Source organism: Stegostoma tigrinum, chromosome 11, assembly GCF_030684315.1.
Source record: "Stegostoma tigrinum isolate sSteTig4 chromosome 11, sSteTig4.hap1, whole genome shotgun sequence".
NCBI lineage: Eukaryota > Metazoa > Chordata > Chondrichthyes > Orectolobiformes > Stegostomatidae > Stegostoma > Stegostoma tigrinum.
This window is the reverse complement of record NC_081364.1, coordinates 8101754-8119247: the sequence shown is the minus strand read 5'-3', so window position 1 is coordinate 8119247 and position 17494 is coordinate 8101754. Positions and strand designations below refer to the sequence as shown.

At 46.6% G+C, this 17494-nt stretch overlaps 1 protein-coding gene across 1 annotated transcript in view; it reads left to right on the top strand.

Annotated features, from left to right (window-relative positions):
- col7a1 (collagen, type VII, alpha 1) overlaps nucleotides 1-17494 on the top strand; it is a 443464-nt gene that overhangs the window by 365323 nt on the left and 60647 nt on the right. Inside the window, exons 98-105 of the mRNA XM_059649672.1 lie at nucleotides 2639-2698; nucleotides 3480-3605; nucleotides 5322-5393; nucleotides 7088-7123; nucleotides 7222-7281; nucleotides 11750-11794; nucleotides 11887-11922; nucleotides 13725-13760. Coding sequence (XP_059505655.1) covers nucleotides 2639-2698; nucleotides 3480-3605; nucleotides 5322-5393; nucleotides 7088-7123; nucleotides 7222-7281; nucleotides 11750-11794; nucleotides 11887-11922; nucleotides 13725-13760 — 471 coding nt within the window. The remainder of the gene's footprint in view (nucleotides 1-2638; nucleotides 2699-3479; nucleotides 3606-5321; nucleotides 5394-7087; nucleotides 7124-7221; nucleotides 7282-11749; nucleotides 11795-11886; nucleotides 11923-13724; nucleotides 13761-17494) is intronic.

Here is a 17494-nt window from a genome sequence, read left to right as displayed (position 1 = left end):
TCCCTGTCTCTGAAACCTTCCTATCTCTGTAACCTGCCTATCTCTTTAACCTCCCTAACTCTTTAACCTTCCTACCTCTTTAACCTTTCTTTCTCTGTAACCTCCCTATCTCTGTAACCTCCCTATCTCTGTAACCTTCCTACCTCTGTAACCTCCCTATCTCTGTCACCTTCCTATCTCTTTAACCTTCCTATCTCTTTAACCTTCCTATCTCTGTAACCTTCCTATCTCTGTAACCTGCCTATCTCTTTAACCTCCCTAACTCTTTAACCTTCCTACCTCTTTAACCTTTCTTTCTCTGTAACCTCCCTATCTCTGTAACCTCCCTATCTCTGTAACCTTCCTACCTCTGTAACCTCCCTATCTCTGTCACCTTCCTATCTCTTTAACCTTCCTATCTCTTTAACCTTCCTATCTCTGTAACCTTCCTATCTCTGTAACCTCCCTATCTCTGTAACCTCCCTGTCTCTGTAACCTCCATATCTCTGTAACCTTCCTATGTCTGTAACCTCCCTGTCTCTGTATCCTTCCTATCTCTGTAACCTTCCTATGTCTGTAACCTCCCTATCTCTGTAACCTTCCTATCTCTGTAACCTTCCGATCTCTGTAACCTTCCTACTCTGTAACCTTCCTATCTCTGTAACCTCCCTATCTCTGTAACCTTCCTATCTCTTTAACCTTCCTATCTCTTTAACCTTCCTATCTCTGTAACCTGCCTATCTCTGTAACCTGCCTATCTCTGTAACCTCTCTATCTCTGTAACTTGCCTATTTCTGTAACTTCCCTATCTCTGTAACTTCCCTATCTCTGTAACCTTCCTATCTCTGTAACCTCCCTATCTCTGTAACCTTCCTATCTCTGTCACCTTCCTATCTCTGTAACTTTGTCCAGACCTACAAGACTCTGAAATGTCTGCCCTAGAGTGATATCCAATCTCAGTAGAAATCGCTGAGTAGTAGTCCGGATTTAGGAAAGGTAGCAGACGTTTCGGGCTAAGTGTTACTGACATTCGCTGGCTGAGAGCGAACAAGACAGGCCATTGTGTAGGCCAGGGTGGGGGTGCAGTCCGGGGTTTCTATGGGAGAATGGTTCAGTGTCAGCTGAGCCACTGCATCTGCTGTAAATCATAAGTCACAGCGGAACTTAACAGCGGGGTAGTAATGAACCAACACCTCTCAAATTGTTAGAATAAAAACAAATGCTGGAGATCTGAAACGGAAATCACTGGAAAATCCAAACAGGTCTAGCAGGATCTACGGAGGGGGAGAAGTAGAGTTAATGAGATAACAAGGTGCAGAGCTGGATGAACACAACAAGCCAAGCAGCATCTGGGGACCAGGAAAGCTGATGTTTTGGGCCTAGACCCTTCTTCAGCATCTGCAGTTCCTACTATCTTTGAAGTAGAGTTAATGTTTTGAGTCTGGTGACCCTTCATCAGGACTGAAAGCAGCTGTGAGACGGCAGTATTTATAGTGAAGGCAGGGGGCACACGATTGAGCAGATTGGTGAAGACGGAGCCCCTGGTGAGAGAGAGAGAGAGAGATAAAACGAGGGGAAAAGGATGGGCAGACAATGAATTTGCTTGTAAGCAGGGGAAGAAGCAAATGCAGACTGGGTGCTAGCGGGAACTGTGAATAGTTGAAAATGGGCTGGTTGTGCTGGGAGCAACCCTGACCTCGGGACCCTGAAGTGGGTAACGAACATGAAGGAGGGTGTGAAGCTGTGAAATTGTTAAACTCAATGTTGAGTTCTGAAGACTGTAAGGTACCTATAGACAGTGTGATTAAAAAGCTATTTGGACGCTTGCCTTCATTGCTCACTCCTTCGAGTAAAGGAGTTGGGACATTATGCTAAGGTTGAACAGGATATTGCTGAGGCCTCTTCTAGAGTACTGTGGCCAGTTCTGGTCACCCTGTTATAGGAAGGATATTATCAAGCTGGAGAAGGTTCAGAAGAGATTTACCAGGATGTTGCTAGATGTGGAAGATTTAAGTTATAAAGATAGGCTGGATAGACTGGGACGTTTTGCAGTGGAATGTCGGGGATTGAGGGGTGATCCGGTAGAAGATAACAAAATAATGTAGGTTATAGTTAGAGTCAATGGTCGTTGTGTTATTCCCTAGAATTGGGGATATCAACATCAGGGGCACATTTTTTAAGGTGAGAGGAGAAAGATTTGAAAAAGACATTGAGAAATTTTTTTGCACAGAGAGGGGATCACATGTGGAATGAACTTCCTCAGGTAGCGGTGGGTATGGGTACATTTACAACATTTAAAAGATGTTTGGATAGGTACATGAAGAGGAAAGGTTTGGAGGGAAATGGACCAGGAGCAGGCAGGTGAGATTACTTTAGTTTGGGATTATGTTGGGCGTGGATTGGATGGACCGAAGGGTCTGTTTCCATGCTGTATACCTCTATGAGGCATTGCTCTCCCATTACCCACCCCCCCGACCTCCCATCTGGTGTTACATCTCACTGGAACACTGCAGCAAGCCTAAGACAGGGATGCTGACCTGAGGACGTGACGCTGTGTTGAAGCGGCAGGCAACTGGAAGCTCAGGATCATTTTTATAGAGAGAGAGAAGGTTCATGACACCAATATTTCTCAACTTGTCTCTGATTTTCCTCAACCTAGGGTGTTACAGGAGTTGGAGAACCAGGCCCAGCTGGACAGCCTGGACCTCCAGGACTGAAGGTAAATGTTGTGTTAGATCATTATTACAGACATTCTCTGATAATACTGTAAGCAAGGAGCTAAGCCCCTTTTATCTGATTTTCTTGTCCCCCCTCATAAAACAACAGCCAAACCAGTCTACAAGCCATGAGAAACAACTATTACAATTCAAAGCAACATGTGTCAGGTTCCACATACTTTACCCGGGAACGTTTGAACCTCACGCAGAGCAAAAGCGTCTGTATTTCCTTTGCCAGGTTCAGGGTAGTACATTTTCTAAAGGATGATGCAGTTGTTTGAGGAAACTTTGTTATTCTGGCAGTGGGTTTAATTGATCATTTTAAATGCGCTTTGAAGCCAGAAATACAGCGTCCCTACAGTGCGGAAGAAAACCATTTGGCCTATAGAGTCCACACTGACTGTCCAGACAGCAACCCTAATGATGACTGTTAATTGCTGTAAAAACCCATCTGGTTCACGAATGCCCTTAAGGGAAGGATTTGTGCCATTCGTACACAGTCTTGCCTGTATGTGGGTCCAGATCTTAAGGTGGTCAACTCTCAAATGACCTTGGGCAATAAGTGCTGACCCAGCCAACGATATCTAAATCCCCTGATCCCATTAAAAAAAACTATCCCCATAACCCCTTACACTGATGGTGATCGGAAAAGCATCAACTTCTAGTTTAAAAGTTCACAAACACGGGGATTCCCTGGCTCTTGGAAGTAGATGATTTACATGACGTTGTTGGATCTTTTCTCATTTCAAAATGAAGAACAAATCTTTCTCGTAATCTTTTCAGGGTGATCCTGGTTTCCCTGGACCTCCAGGCCCACCGGGACAGCAAGGCCCTGTAGGTATCTCAGGACAGCCGGGCCTAAGAGGTGAAGCGGGACTTCCGGGGCCTCAAGGACCGGCAGCAGAGAGGGTAAAGTGACGATCGTCTTTACACCGTAACTTTGGAGAAGGTGTTGGCCTCGTGATATTATCGCTGGACTGTCATTCCAGGGACCCAGATAACATTCTGGTGACCTGGATTCACACCCCACCTTGGTAGATGGTGGCATTTGAATTCAAGAAATATCTGGAATTAAGAATCTAACGATGACCGTGAATCCATTGTCGATTGTCAGGAAAAACCAATCTGGTTCACTCATGTCCTTTAGGGAAGGAAACTGCCACCATTACCTGGTCTGGCCTACATGTGACTCCAGGCCCACAGCAATGTGGTTGACACTTGACTGCCCTCTGGGCAATTAGGGATGGGCATTAAATGCTGCCTGGTCAGCGACACCCTCATCCCATGAATGAATAAAGAAACAAAAACTTCTGGGTCCTCTCGTTTCTGACGCACATAATTTTAAACATTTCAGCATTATGTACCTTCCAGGCCAGGGAAAGCTGTGCAGTTTCAAAGGCTGACTGTGAAATTAGTTGTTCCACTGAGACTTTATCAACTTCAGGGCAGCATCTGAAGGTATGGCAGATAGGGTCTGGCATTGGTTATCAGGTGGGAATATTCCATAAAGTGTCCTGTTGTTTCTCAGTGTCATGTGGGAGCACTCAAACATCCTGTTCGCTCCCAGAGCCCTATTTAGTGGACTCAAGGCCGAGAGAGATTTTCCATCAGTCACGGATTTGAGGATTATGGCGAAGAGGTAGGAAAGTAGAGTTGAGGATTGTCAGATCAGCCGTGGTCTGGCAGAGCAGACTCGATGGGCTGAATGGCCTACTTCTGCTTCTACATCTTCTGGTTTGGTCACAAGGAGCAATCACAGAGGTGGGTGGGCATGTAAATTCTAACTATGTCGTTTGCCCCCACCCTTGGTCATTCAATTTTCAGCAACTTGAGGTGGCATTAAGATTGAGGTGCCCCACACTGACCCCTGTTCTCAGTGACGCCCCGCCCATATATGAGAGGACAAACATGTTGCAACTTCCTGTGCCGAGTGGTCCCTATGGTACAGGGTCTCCAGCTTTGAGAATTTCTCCTCTGGCCGTTTCGGGGAAAATCGCCCGTCCGGTGTCAGTGTGGTGTTGTGACCCCCATTTGACCCTGACCTCTGCATCCCAATTCAGGAGCCCAAATTCCAGCGCCACTTGTGAGGACACACGGGCGGGTCACAAGGAGAACTGGCATGGCATGAAGCTGGTAGTAATAGGCCCATAATGGGCACCGTCTCTCTGTACAAGGTTGGACGGTATAACTGACAACCCAATGTCAGCCACCAATGGTCCCCCATCAGCAGCCACTGATATTCCCCCAGACTGGCCTATGCCCATTCTCTCTGAGCTCTGTCTCCACCTATTGTCTACTCCTCGCCCCCTCCCTATCTTCAGCCTAAAGACCAACCTTTCCCGGGCGGTAATCAGTTCTGAAGAAGCCACACTAGCTATGAAATGTTACCCCTGTTTCTCCCCACAGGTGCTGCCTGACTTGCTGTGTTTCTCCAGCAATTTCTGTTTTTGTTTATAACTGAGGCATCATCCAGCACTCACACTCGCTCAGTGAACAGGAGAAAGAGTCCTCCTGGTTAAGCCTTTCTGATTAATTCAAGTGGTTATGTACAGTTTTATTCAGTAATTGATAGACATCTTATCGCAATCCAGTTAACATGCTTTTAATGGTGTCTTGTTCTTTAAGGGTGCTCCTGGGCTTCCAGGGAGAGATGGAGCAACTGGGCCACCAGGACCACCTGGGCTTCCAGGATTACAGGTCAGTTAACTTCAGCCAGCATTATCAGGTGTTCAATCTAGACAGTGGGCTCATGTGTTGCGGCGCCAGTGTCCCATCCCTGACCTAGGAGGCCTGGGTTCAAGTCTGCAGAGCTGTGTGATGATATCTCTGAACAGCTCGATTGCAAAATACACCTACTGTGCCTGGGAGGGCTCCTGTGGGACATTTGTAGAGATCCTGACCTACCTTGTGTCAGAAGATTGTGGGTTTGAACTGCAGCCTAGGAACGAGAACACTTGACCCTGGCCATAGCCTTTGGGCTGTGTGTGGAGCGAGTCCTGTGCTATTGGAGGGGCAGTCTTTTGTATTCGATGTTAAAACTGAATTCTAATCTGTCATGGAGCATGGAAACAGACCCTTCAGTCCAACCAGTCCATGCCAACCATGTTCCCAAACTAAGGTAGTCCCACCTGCCTGCACTTGGCCCATTGTCCCTCCAAACCTTTCCTATTCATGTATCTGTCCAAATGTCTTTTAAATGTAACTGTACTGGTGTCAACCACTCTCTCACTGTACACACACACTCACCATTCCTTGTGTGAAGAAATTGCACCTCATGTCCCTTTTAAATCTTTCATCATTCACCTTAAAATATGCCCCCTAGTCTAAGAAGATAAAACATTGTCTGGAACCCATTCCAACGTAAATCAAGTGCTGACCAAAATTACACAGAAGGTGCAGTGCCGAAACAGATCAAACTGACGAGCCCTCTTGTTGGACGTAAAAACCAACAAGCCATTAGCAAATAAATGGCCGTCTAAGTGCACTGAGGACAGCGCAGCCCACTTGATTGGCACATCATCCGTCATTTTCAACATTTACTCCCTCTACCATCGACCCTGAGTGGCAGCAGTGTGCGCCATCTATGAGAGGGCGGCAAAAGTTTTCCCACAGTACTTAGAGAGCACCTTCTGAACCCACAACCACTCCCATCTAGAAGGACAAGGACAGGGAACATTGTGGAAGACTACCCCCCCCTGCAAGTTCCCCTTCAAACCGCTCAGCGTCCTGATTTTGGAAGTGTATCGCTGTTCTTTCACTTCCGCGGGGTCAAAATCCTGGAATTCCCTCCCTCTCGCCATTGTGTGGATGCGGAAGGCTCGCAGACTGCAGCGGTTCAAGAAAGCAGCTGACCACCAGCTCCTCCAGTGCAAGTAGGGATGGGTAATAAATGCTGACCCCACCAGCGATGCCCATAAATGAATTTAAGAAAAGTGTTGAAAAATTATCCTTCACCTTGCTATTGCTGAAACAGGTGGTTTGATCGTGTTTGTGGGATCTTGCCATGTACTGTTTAATTGCTCCAATAGAACGTGCTTACTCGGCTTCAGTCAAGCACTTTGAAATGTGCTGGGTTCCTGAAAGGTGTTATGTAAATGAATTGCCATAAAATGTGTGGAAAAAGTTAGGTATTGACAATAAAGTATGCGGCTTGCAGAGGAAATGTGAGCCTCCCAGTGATGGACCTTCTTTGAAAGTGGTGGTGGTCTTAAGAATGCCAACGGGGTCATGGATGTAGAGAAGGACAGAATTCTGACCTCACAATGGCCAGAGCAGTGGAAGGGATCAGCGATATTTAGAGCCTTGATATTTAATATAATTAGATCGAAATGAAAGAAGCAGGCGACTAAAACCAAGATCCGATTAATGGAGAATGTGAATATTTTATTCAGGGATTGCCAGGACCACCTGGATTACAAGGTGTGAAGGTAAGAATCAGAACCCTTACTGCAGCTTCATTTCTCTTCACGTGCTTTCCCCTTAAACAACCTGTTTTTCCTGTGACTCTTCCTTTGTTACTGTGCAGGGTGAAACAGGGTCAGGAATGCCTGGACCGAGAGGAGAAAGGGGAGATCCAGGGCCCCGGGTAAGAAACCACTTCTAATTGAACAATGTCCTCATTGAGTATCCAACTGTGAGTCCCCACTTAACATGTTAACATGCTAGAGGAGTGCACAGCCAAACTAATCCCAAGGCCACAACATAAAATAAAAATAACTTCAGCCAATTAGCAAGTTGGCCAACTAAACAGCTCGTCTGTGTCAGGATTCAAACAAATTATTTTCCTTCCAAAGGGACCACTCTCTCCGGGACTCCCTTGCCTGCTCCACACTCCCCCCGCCACCGCCAACCCCAGCTCCACCACACCGGGCACTTTCCCCTGCAACTGCAGGAAGTGCTGCACCTGCCCCCACACCTCCTCACTCACCCCCATCCCAGGCCCCCAGAAGTCTTTCCACATTAAGCAGAGGTTCACCTGTACATCCACCAATGTGGTATACTGCATCCGCTGTACCTGTTGTGGCTTCCTCTACATTGGGGAAACCAAGTGGAGGCTTGGGGACCGCTTTGCGGAATCTACGCTCAGTTCACAATAAACAACTGCACCTCCCAGTCGCGAACCATTTCAACTCCCCTCCCACTCCTTGGACGACATGTCCATCATGGGCCTCCTGCGGTGCCACAATGATGCCACCCGAAGGTTGCAGGAACAGCAACTCATATTCCGCTTGGGAACCCTGCAGCCCAATGGTATCAATGTGGACTTCACAAGCCCGCCTCCTTAACCTGTCCATCTCCTCTCCACATATCCGCCCCTTTATCCACCTTCCATCCGCTTCCCCACCTATCTCTCTATTTATTCCAGAACCCCCTTCCCCTCCCCCATTTCTGAAGAAGGGTCCAGACCCAAAACATCAGCCTTCCTGCTCCTCTGATGCTGCTTGGCCTGCTGTGTTCATCCAGCTCTACACCTTGTTATCTCAGATTCTCCAGCATCGGCAGTTCCTACTATCTCTGATTTATCAACCAGCTTTCTTATCAAACATAGTTGAGGTTAATATCAAAACAAAGTACCAGCCCAGTTCTTCCCCTCCCCCCGCTGCACCACACAACCAGCCCATGTCATCCCCTCCCCCCACTGCATCCCTAAACCAGCCCAGTTCTTCCCATCCCCCCACTGCATCCCAAAACCAGCCCAGCCTGTCTCTGCCTCCCTAACCTGTTCTTCCTCTCACCCATCCCCTCCTCCCACCTCAAGCCGCACCTCCATTTCCTACCTACCACCTCATCCCGCCTCCTTGACCTGTCCGTCTTCCCTGGACTGACCTATCTCCTCCCTACCTCTCCACCTATACTCTTCTCCCTACCTATCTTCTTTTCTCTCCATCTTCGATCCGCCTCCCCCTCTCTCCGTATTTATTCCAGTTCCCTCTCCCCATCCCTGTCTCTGATGAAGGGTCTAGGCCCGAAACGTCAGCTTTTGTGCTCCTGAGATGCTGCTTGGCCTGCTGTGTTCGTCCAACTCCAACTTTGTTATCCTGTGTTCAATAAAGATCCACTTAATGAGGTTTGCTGAGAGCAATCTACATTCACAGGGAGGGAACCTCCCTCCACAGGTGAATGGAATACAGTCAAGTCCTGTACCATTTTGAGTTTGGCTGTTTGCTGTCACTGACACATGTGCTACACTTTAACTCACGTGGTGCAGATTTTGGGGGTGGGGTGTCATGTTGGAGGGAGCAGAGAATGGGGGTGGAGGATGGGAGATTGGAGGGGAGGAAGCGGTGAGAGATTGCAGGCAGGGATCAGGGACTTGGGGGCAGAGGTAGGTAGGCGGGCAAGAGAGATTTGTGAGGCGTTCAGAGGATTGAGGCATAGATAAGGAGGGGGTTAGAGATTGGGAGGGGTGGGAGATCAGGGCAGATGGTGGACAATAACCAGGACCCAGCAAGAGGGAGGGGGTAGAGATCAGGATCCATGAAGACAGATGGGGTGTTTGTTGAGGAGTGTTGTTGTAGGTGGCAGAGAGAGCTTGGTGCTTATGGATGGAGAGAGCTGAGGGTAGGGATGGTATTACCATGGAGGAGTAGGAGAGAGCTGGGGTGGAGGAGGGTTGGCCATGGGTGGGGAAGGAGAGAGCCTCAGTGGGAGGTGGATGAGGAGAGAGCCAGGCAGGGGAGGAGAGGAAAGTAGAGTGGTGGAGAGATGGGGTGGGGTGGGGTGGGGTGCAGAGGGAGCTGGGAGTTGATAGAGTGGGGAGAGAATATCCTGGCTCCTGTCTTGGTGAGTACAAAATGAAAAGCTTTGGCAACATGTTTCTTTTTTCCAAGTGCTTTTTCTACGTGCTGACAATCCCCAATGAGTCAATTTTTTTCCAAATGTAAATGAATCCTGTCCCTCAAAATCTTTTCCAGTAATTTCTCTACCACTTCTCAGCAGCCTGTAATATCCTGGATTATCTCTGTTGCCCTCTTGAGCCCCAAAGGAACAACCTTGGCTATTCTCCAATCTTCTGGAACCTTGTTTATGGCCAAAGAGAATCCAAAGTGGAGTGATTGTAACAAGGTCAGCCAGGTGAACCTTATAGAATCTGAGTTCCCTGATTGGGGCACTTGAAATGGGTGTTTTCAGGGAGCCCTGGCTGACAGGTGTAAACAGGAGTGTCAGAGGTTCTGCTCTCTCTGAGAGCTGGCTCTGAGGAAGCTGGATTAGTGTTAAGGACTTTCCATGTGTAAATAAATGATGAATTGGTGATGGGATACCAGCATCGGTGGAGTAATTTCATAGTGTCATCTCTGTCAAGGCCCCTCCTTTCTTCCCTCAGTATCCTGAGATAGATTCCGTCAAGCTCTGGGGATCTATTTACCTCAATGTTTCTCGAGACACCCAACACCTCCTCCTTCTTAGAATATCAACAAACCCCTTCCTAATCTTAACATTACCCATGTCTTTCTTTGTGAGTACCAAACCCGCTTTCTTTGGTTCCATGCATGAATTCCTTCCCATCATTGAGAGGACCACTCTTTCCTTAGCTACCCTCTTGCTCCTAATATACCTGTGAAATGCCCTGGGATCCTCCATAATCCTGCTTGCTGAGGACATTTCATGGACTTTTTGAGCCATCTTAATTCCTTGCTTAAGCTCTTCCCTGCATCCTTGTCTAATTTCAAGTCAACATTTTTGGTCCTTCCCCAGCTTCTCTTCAGATGCAACTGAGATGTTACTGCAGCATCAGCAACAGTACGGTGGTAATGTTACTGGAATTCACAGACCTCTGCTGACGATATGGGTTCGAGTCCCACATGAGGCAGCTGAGGAAATTTAAATTCCATTAACCAAATCCATCAGTACAAAACTAGCTCCTGATGATCAAATTAGTTCAGAAACCATCCAGTTCACTTGTATCTTTTTGGGAAGGAGATCTTCCGTCCTTACCTCGAGGTTTCATTACCAAACCCAGATTAGTGAGAGACAGTGATTAATGTATCTCTAGGGGTTAAAAGCATGTGTTATTCATTTAAGTATTTAATATATTCATTACATTTTATACAACTCTAAGTGTCTCCACTACATCCTCATCTATGTGTACACTGTTGTCTCTCAAAGATGGACAACACCTATGTCTTCTTCACAACATACTTTCCTACCAGTCTTAATGTTATCTGTAGAGTCATTGTAACAGCATCAGCCAGGTGGACCTTATAGAACATAAGTTCCCTGATTGGGCTAGAATAACAGCCCCAATCAGGGAATCCTGGCTGACAGACATGAACAGGAAAAACAGACATCCCGTTCACTCTGAAAGATGGCTCTGAGGGAGCTGGATCTGTGTTCTTCTGACTTGAAGCGCACATCAGCGTCACCAAAAGATGTAGGAGCACTGCTCGTGCTAAATAAAAACTGGAAGAACTGCAGGTGCAGTAAGTCAGGAACTGAGGAACTGAGAGAGTGCTGTACTGTTGGAGTCACCTTATTTCAGATTCAGTGCTAAACCCTGAGGCCAGTGTGCCCGCTCCATTGCATGTAAATGATCCCATGGACCCTGTCTTGAGTGAGAGTAGCCCAGAAATCCTTGCCAATATTTGTCACTCTACTGAGAGTGACAAAAACAGATTACTCGGTCACTGCCGCGTTGCTGTTTGTGGGATCTTTTTGTGCATAAACTGGCTGCGACACCTCCTACATCACAGCAAGTGACCTCACTTCAATGCTAGCTCATCATTAAAGGTGGTTCAATAAATGCACATAACAAGGAGTAGAGCTGGATGAACACAGCAGGCCAAGCAGCATCAGAGGAGCAGGAAAGCTGATGTTTCAGGTCTGGACTTTCTGATGAAGGGTCCAGGCTCGAAACGTCAGCCTTCCTGCTCCTCTGATGCTACTTGGCCTGCTGTGTTCATCCATCTCTACACCTTGTTATCTCAGATTCTCCAGCATCGGCAGCTCGCACCATCTCTGTATCAGTAAATGCAGATCTTTCTTTGTCATTTTTTGTGCTGGGGGTTTAAACCGATGTAAAGTCTTATTCACTTATGCTCTCATTGATGCCCTAGGGTGAAGATGGAAGACCAGGTTTAACAGGAGAACGTGGACTACCCGTAACTATTTCTGTACTTTGATGAACTTTTCATGAAAGTTTGATTTGACTTCCGGAGCTTTTATTTTAATCTATATTCTGTTGTCTTATCAGGGGCTTCCTGGCATTCGAGGAGAAACTGGATTCAAAGTAAGTCAGTTTAACAGAGCTCCACTGCACAGCGTTTTTTGCAAGAGAGAAGATGACAGTGACAAAGGGACTTTGGTGACAGTATTTTAGAGGAAAGAATACTCACACCGTGGAGCCGCCTATTGACCAGAAACAGCAATTACAATGTGACCTTTCAAAAATAGCAAAAAAATGTTGACATAGCAGCTTACAATGTGACAAAAGCAGAAGCTTCGGGTCAGTCAGGTGAAGGCAGGAGAATGGCAGGAACTGAGACTGAGACAGGCTCAGAATTGGATCCCTGGCCTCACGTAATAATTTAAAAAAAATCTTTTCTAAGACTAGTAGGCTGGGACACATTGTGCAGAGCGATCTGTTTAATGTTGAAGTGCCACCTAGGGTCCTGTAGACGTTGCAGGACCTCCATTTGCATGTTGTCAGGTCACGTAAAGACCAGCTGTCGAGGAAACTTCGGTTATGCAGTTTGTCAAGGTCATGCTATAGCAGGGATGTTATAGCACTGAACTAGACTAGAGCGCAGAGGAGATTTATCAGGATGTTACCTGTACTGGAGGGTTTTAGTTATGAAGTGAGATTGGACAGACTGGTGTATTAGTGTAGATGTGATTGAGAGGGTATGTGATTGAGATGTATAAAATTTTGAGGGACATGGACAGGAAGAAATGTCTCTCCTTGATGGAAGGATCAGTGATTGGGGGCATGGATTTTAGGTAAAGGGGGAGGAGGTTTAGAGGGAAAGTGAGGAAATGTTTTTTTCCACCCAGGGGGTGTTGGGTGCTGGAACTCACTGCCTGTCAGGGTGGTAGAGGCAGGAACGCCCTGCAGCCTCACAGCGCCAGGGACCCAGGCTCACTTCCAGCCCTGGGCGACTGTCCATAAGGTCCACATTCTCCCCGCGTATGCGTGGGTTTCCTCCGAGTGCTCCGGTTTCCTCCCAATGTCCAAAGATGTGCAAGTTTGGGTGGATTGGCCACGCTAAATTAGCACATAGTGGCTGGGAATATGCAGGCGAGATGGATCGGCCATGGGAAATGCAGGCTTACGGGGCTAGGGGGTGATGGTCTTCAGAGGAACGGTGCAGACCCTGATGGGCCGAATGGCTTCTTTCTGCACTGTAGGGATTCTATGAAGTACTAAAACGTGCAATCATGATGCCACAGCAATGGCTCAAGTGATTGTGCTGTAGATTTCTGTGACACTGTTCCAGATGACCCCTTTTGAGGCTGAAGCTATGAATGTCATTGAACTAAAGATGTACCACTCCCACTCCACCCTGTGCCCCACCCACCCTGAAGTGCTGAACATCTGAGGATGGGAATGAATTGGGTGTGTTGGGTATTGACTAATTTGAACCCCAATCACTGGAAAAAAAACACCAAACCACCACTCACCGATTTTGGCAAGTATATTTCAGCCAATTGGAGGCCTCGATGTTGGCGCCTTGGCTGACTTCGAACCACCAGCCAGTCGAATCCTGGCAGCTTCTGGGTCCTGAAGCCCATCAGTGGAAACGCAGTCCTGTCTGGATCCAGCAGTGAGAAGGCAGGTCATTTTGTTTGATTCCCGTTGGGTAGGAGTCACAGACAGTTGGAGAGGGCTTCAAGACGGTCGCAGGCCAGGACACAAGGATGGCCTCAGAGACTCCCTGTTGGCTACCATCTCTGCAAGCCCCAGGTTGGCATTGCGTTCTGTAGACAGGACTCGCAGCCACGACTGTGTGTGCTGACTTCGCAGGACATGCATTTTTAAAGCAGACAGATGGAAAACTGTGCTGGCACTAAAATCACATTCTGTTCTTGTAGGGCGATTCTGGACCAGTCGGGCAGAAAGGAGAGAAGGTTTGTGACAGCCCTATTGAATACAGGCAAATTGCATGAAATATTTTCAATTCATCGCTGACTGAAGCATCTCCTGGTTTTGTACCTTACATTTATCTCCTGCGTGTGAGAATCAGACTTTGTCTTGTCAAATCCCCTTACAAACTAATCACATTCCAAACTTTCTGGTCAAGCTTTTAATCACCAACTCTAATATCTCCTGCGTAGCCCAGATTTCACTTGACATTTCCTCCAGTAGAATGCATCGGTATACTTAAGTTTATGTCATTGCTTCGGGGAGACAAATTAGAGGGAACTTTACATGACAGCTGGCATATCTGACTCAGGTCGTAGTGTCATCATTTATGGCGAAGTCATTCAGCCCATTAATTCCATGCCAGCCCTCTGCAGAATGTCTGGTCAGACCCAGTCCCCTGCTGTTCCCTGATGGCTCTGCAATTCTCTTCCCTTCAAGTCTCCATCCAGTTGCCTTTTGAAATCATTGAACATCTCCACTTCCATCACCCTCATAGGCAGCAAGCTTCCATGGCAAGTTGTTGTGCAAATGCAAAGTTATTTCTCACAAACTTTCTACACCTCTTGCCCAGAAACCTTAAACCTGTATCCCCGTGTCCTTGTGCCGTTCACTCATTTCTTTGTCCAACTTATCCAAGCCTATCATGATCAACCATACCCCTGTCAGATCTCCCCTCAATCTTCTTTTCTCCAAGGAGAACAATCCCAGCTTCTCCAATTTCAACGTACTTGTTAAATTCCTCATCCCTGGAATCTTTCTGGCCCCTGTGCTTTGGAAACATGGGCTGATTGGACCCGCTCAGTATGTTCCTTGTTGTGAACAGCCAAAAGGGATATTCAAATTGATACAATCCTCCAAGCATTGGGATAAATGCGTACACAATTGACATCACACAATTCATAGAGTGCGTGACACATTGGTGAGATAGGACTTCCTTTTGGCTTGATGACAGAATCCTGTCAATGGCGAACACTACCTGTGCCGCTATTGCCCAGCAGCAGCGTAAAGCAGCTCGCTTCACCTGGTATTCAGAACATTGAGATATCTCACCACTTCAGGACAATTAGTCTGAGGTAGACTGAACACTTTTCAGGACTAAGGTTGATGGCCGTAGGCCTGACCGTAAGTTTGGTTATTGTTCGGTTGGACAGGATTATGGTATGGCACACTTGCACTTACTGGTGGCTACACATATTAACATAAAGGATTGTGTTGTTTGTATGCATAAGACCATAAGACATAGGAGTGGAAGTAAGGCCATTCGGCCCATCAAGTCCACTCCTCCATTTAATCATGGCTGATGGGCATTTCAACTCCACTTCCCTTCACTATCCCCATGGCCCTTAATTCCTTGCGAGATCAAGAATTTATCAATCTCTGCCTTGAAGACATTTAACGTCCCAGCCTCCACTGCACTCCGTGGCAATGAATTCCACAGGCCCACCGCTCTCTGGCTGAAGAAATGTCTCCTCATTTCCGTTTTAAATTTACCCCCTCTAATTCTAAGGCTGTGCCCACAGGTCCTAGTCTCCCTGCCTAACGGAAACAACTTCCCAGCATCCACCCTTTCTAAACCATACATTATTTTGTAAGTTTCTATTAGATCTCCCCTCAACCTTCTAAATTCTAATGAATACAATCCCAGGATCCTCAGCCGTTCACCGTATGTTAAACCTACCATTCCAGGGATCATCCGTGTGAATCTCTGCTGGACACGCTCCAGGGCTGGTATGTCCTTCCTGCGGTGTGGGGCCCAAAATTGGCCACAGTATTCTAAATGGGGCCTAATTAGAGCTTTATAAAGTCCCAGAAACATATCGCTGCTTTTATATTCCAACCCTCTTGAGATAAACGACAGCATTACATTTGCTTTCTTAATCATGGACTCTACCTGCAAGTTAATCTTTAGAGAATCCTGGACCAACAGTCCCAGATCCCTTTGTACTTCTGCTTTGTGAATTTTCTCACCGTTTAGAAAATAGTCCATGCCTGTATTCTTTTTTCCAAAGTGGAAGACCTCGCATTTGCTCACGTTGAATTTCATCAGCCATTTTCTGGACCACTCTCCTAAACTATCTAAATCTTTCTGCAGCTTCCCCACCTCCTCAGTACTACCTGCCTGTCCACCTATCTTCATCTCATCGGCAAACTTCGCCAGAATGCCCCCAGTCCCTTCATCCAGATCATTAATATATAAGGTGAACAGCTTGGCCCCAACACTGAACCCTGTGGGACACCACTTGTCACCGGTTGCCATTCCGAAAAAGAGCCTTTTATCCCAACTCTCTGCCTTCTGTCAGACAGCCAATCCTCAATCCAAGCCAGTAGCTCACCTCGAACACCATGGGCCCTCACCTTACTCAGCAGCCTCCAGTGAGGCACCTAACCAAAGACCTTTTGGAAGTCTAGATAGATAACATCCACTGGGTTTCCTTGGTCTTACCTGCTTGTTACCTCTTCAAAGAATTCTAACAGGTTTGTCAGGCACAACCTCCCCTTACTAAACCCATGCTGACTTGTTCTAATCCGACCCTGCGCTTCCAAGAATTTAGAAATCTCATCCTTTGCAGGAGGAACATGTACACACATTGCATCTGTTTCAACTCAACAAAACATATGGCAGCTGTTCTGTAGTTTGTTTCTCAGGGCTATACATCGATCAATCATGATCAACATGCCTGGATTAAATTTAAACAAAGTTTGGAAGTTAACTGTCAGTTGTCATCTAACTGGTGCATTCTCCTTAACAATGATTCTACCAATCATAGACCACTTGTTAGCCAATCGGTACTTTCTTCTCATTCAGTAAGAAACGGTACATTATTTTTCTTCCTTGAAAATTGTCCTGATGAGTGCAAAATGGAATGCTTTGTGAAAAAGTGTCTTTTCCCAGCAATGTTAATTTATGTACAAATAAGAAAACATGATCCTTCGGAACATCAGCATGTCGTAGCCACAGTGTAATAAAACACCTCTTTTCCAGGACGTACGGTCCTTCAGTAATTTTCCCACATAGCAATTGGTGTGCTGACATGTCTCACAGCATTGACTTCGTCTTCCCAATATCACCGCTGCTCGCGGACATAGGAGGTCCATGCAGAACAAAAAATATTAAAGGGGAACACTGCTCACCATCCTATTCCACAACCCTTAGTTTTGTTAACAATATTTTTATATGATATTTTGTTAAACACTTCCTTATGATCCATATGGATGACATCTGCTGCTTCCTTGAAATATCTGTTACTTCATCCAAAAATGTAGTTATTCAGTAATGATCTGCATTTCACAGAGAGTCATTCTGGTTCCCTCTTTATCCTCTGTTTTTCTGCAACCTTGTGTGTGTATGTTTTACCCTGAATGTTGTAACTGAAACCTGGTGATAGACATTACATTGGCCAGCCTGTAGAATTGAGGAACACCCGAACTACTAAACACAAGAACTGCTCGACCATGTCCTGAAGCAAACCAGGTACTACAGCCACATCAACAAATACCGGTCACGTTTGGACATTGAGCAGTTTTTCCACCGTCTTCACCTGACCTGTCTGTCTCGTCTCCACCAAAGTTCTCCTCTATCCATCTTTGATCTGCCTCCCCCTCTTTACTTGTTTATTCCAGAACCCTCTTCCCTTCCCCGTTTCTGTTGAAGGGTCTAGGCCCGAAACGTGCTCCTAAGATGCTGCTTGGCCTGCTGTGTTCATCCAGCTTCACACCT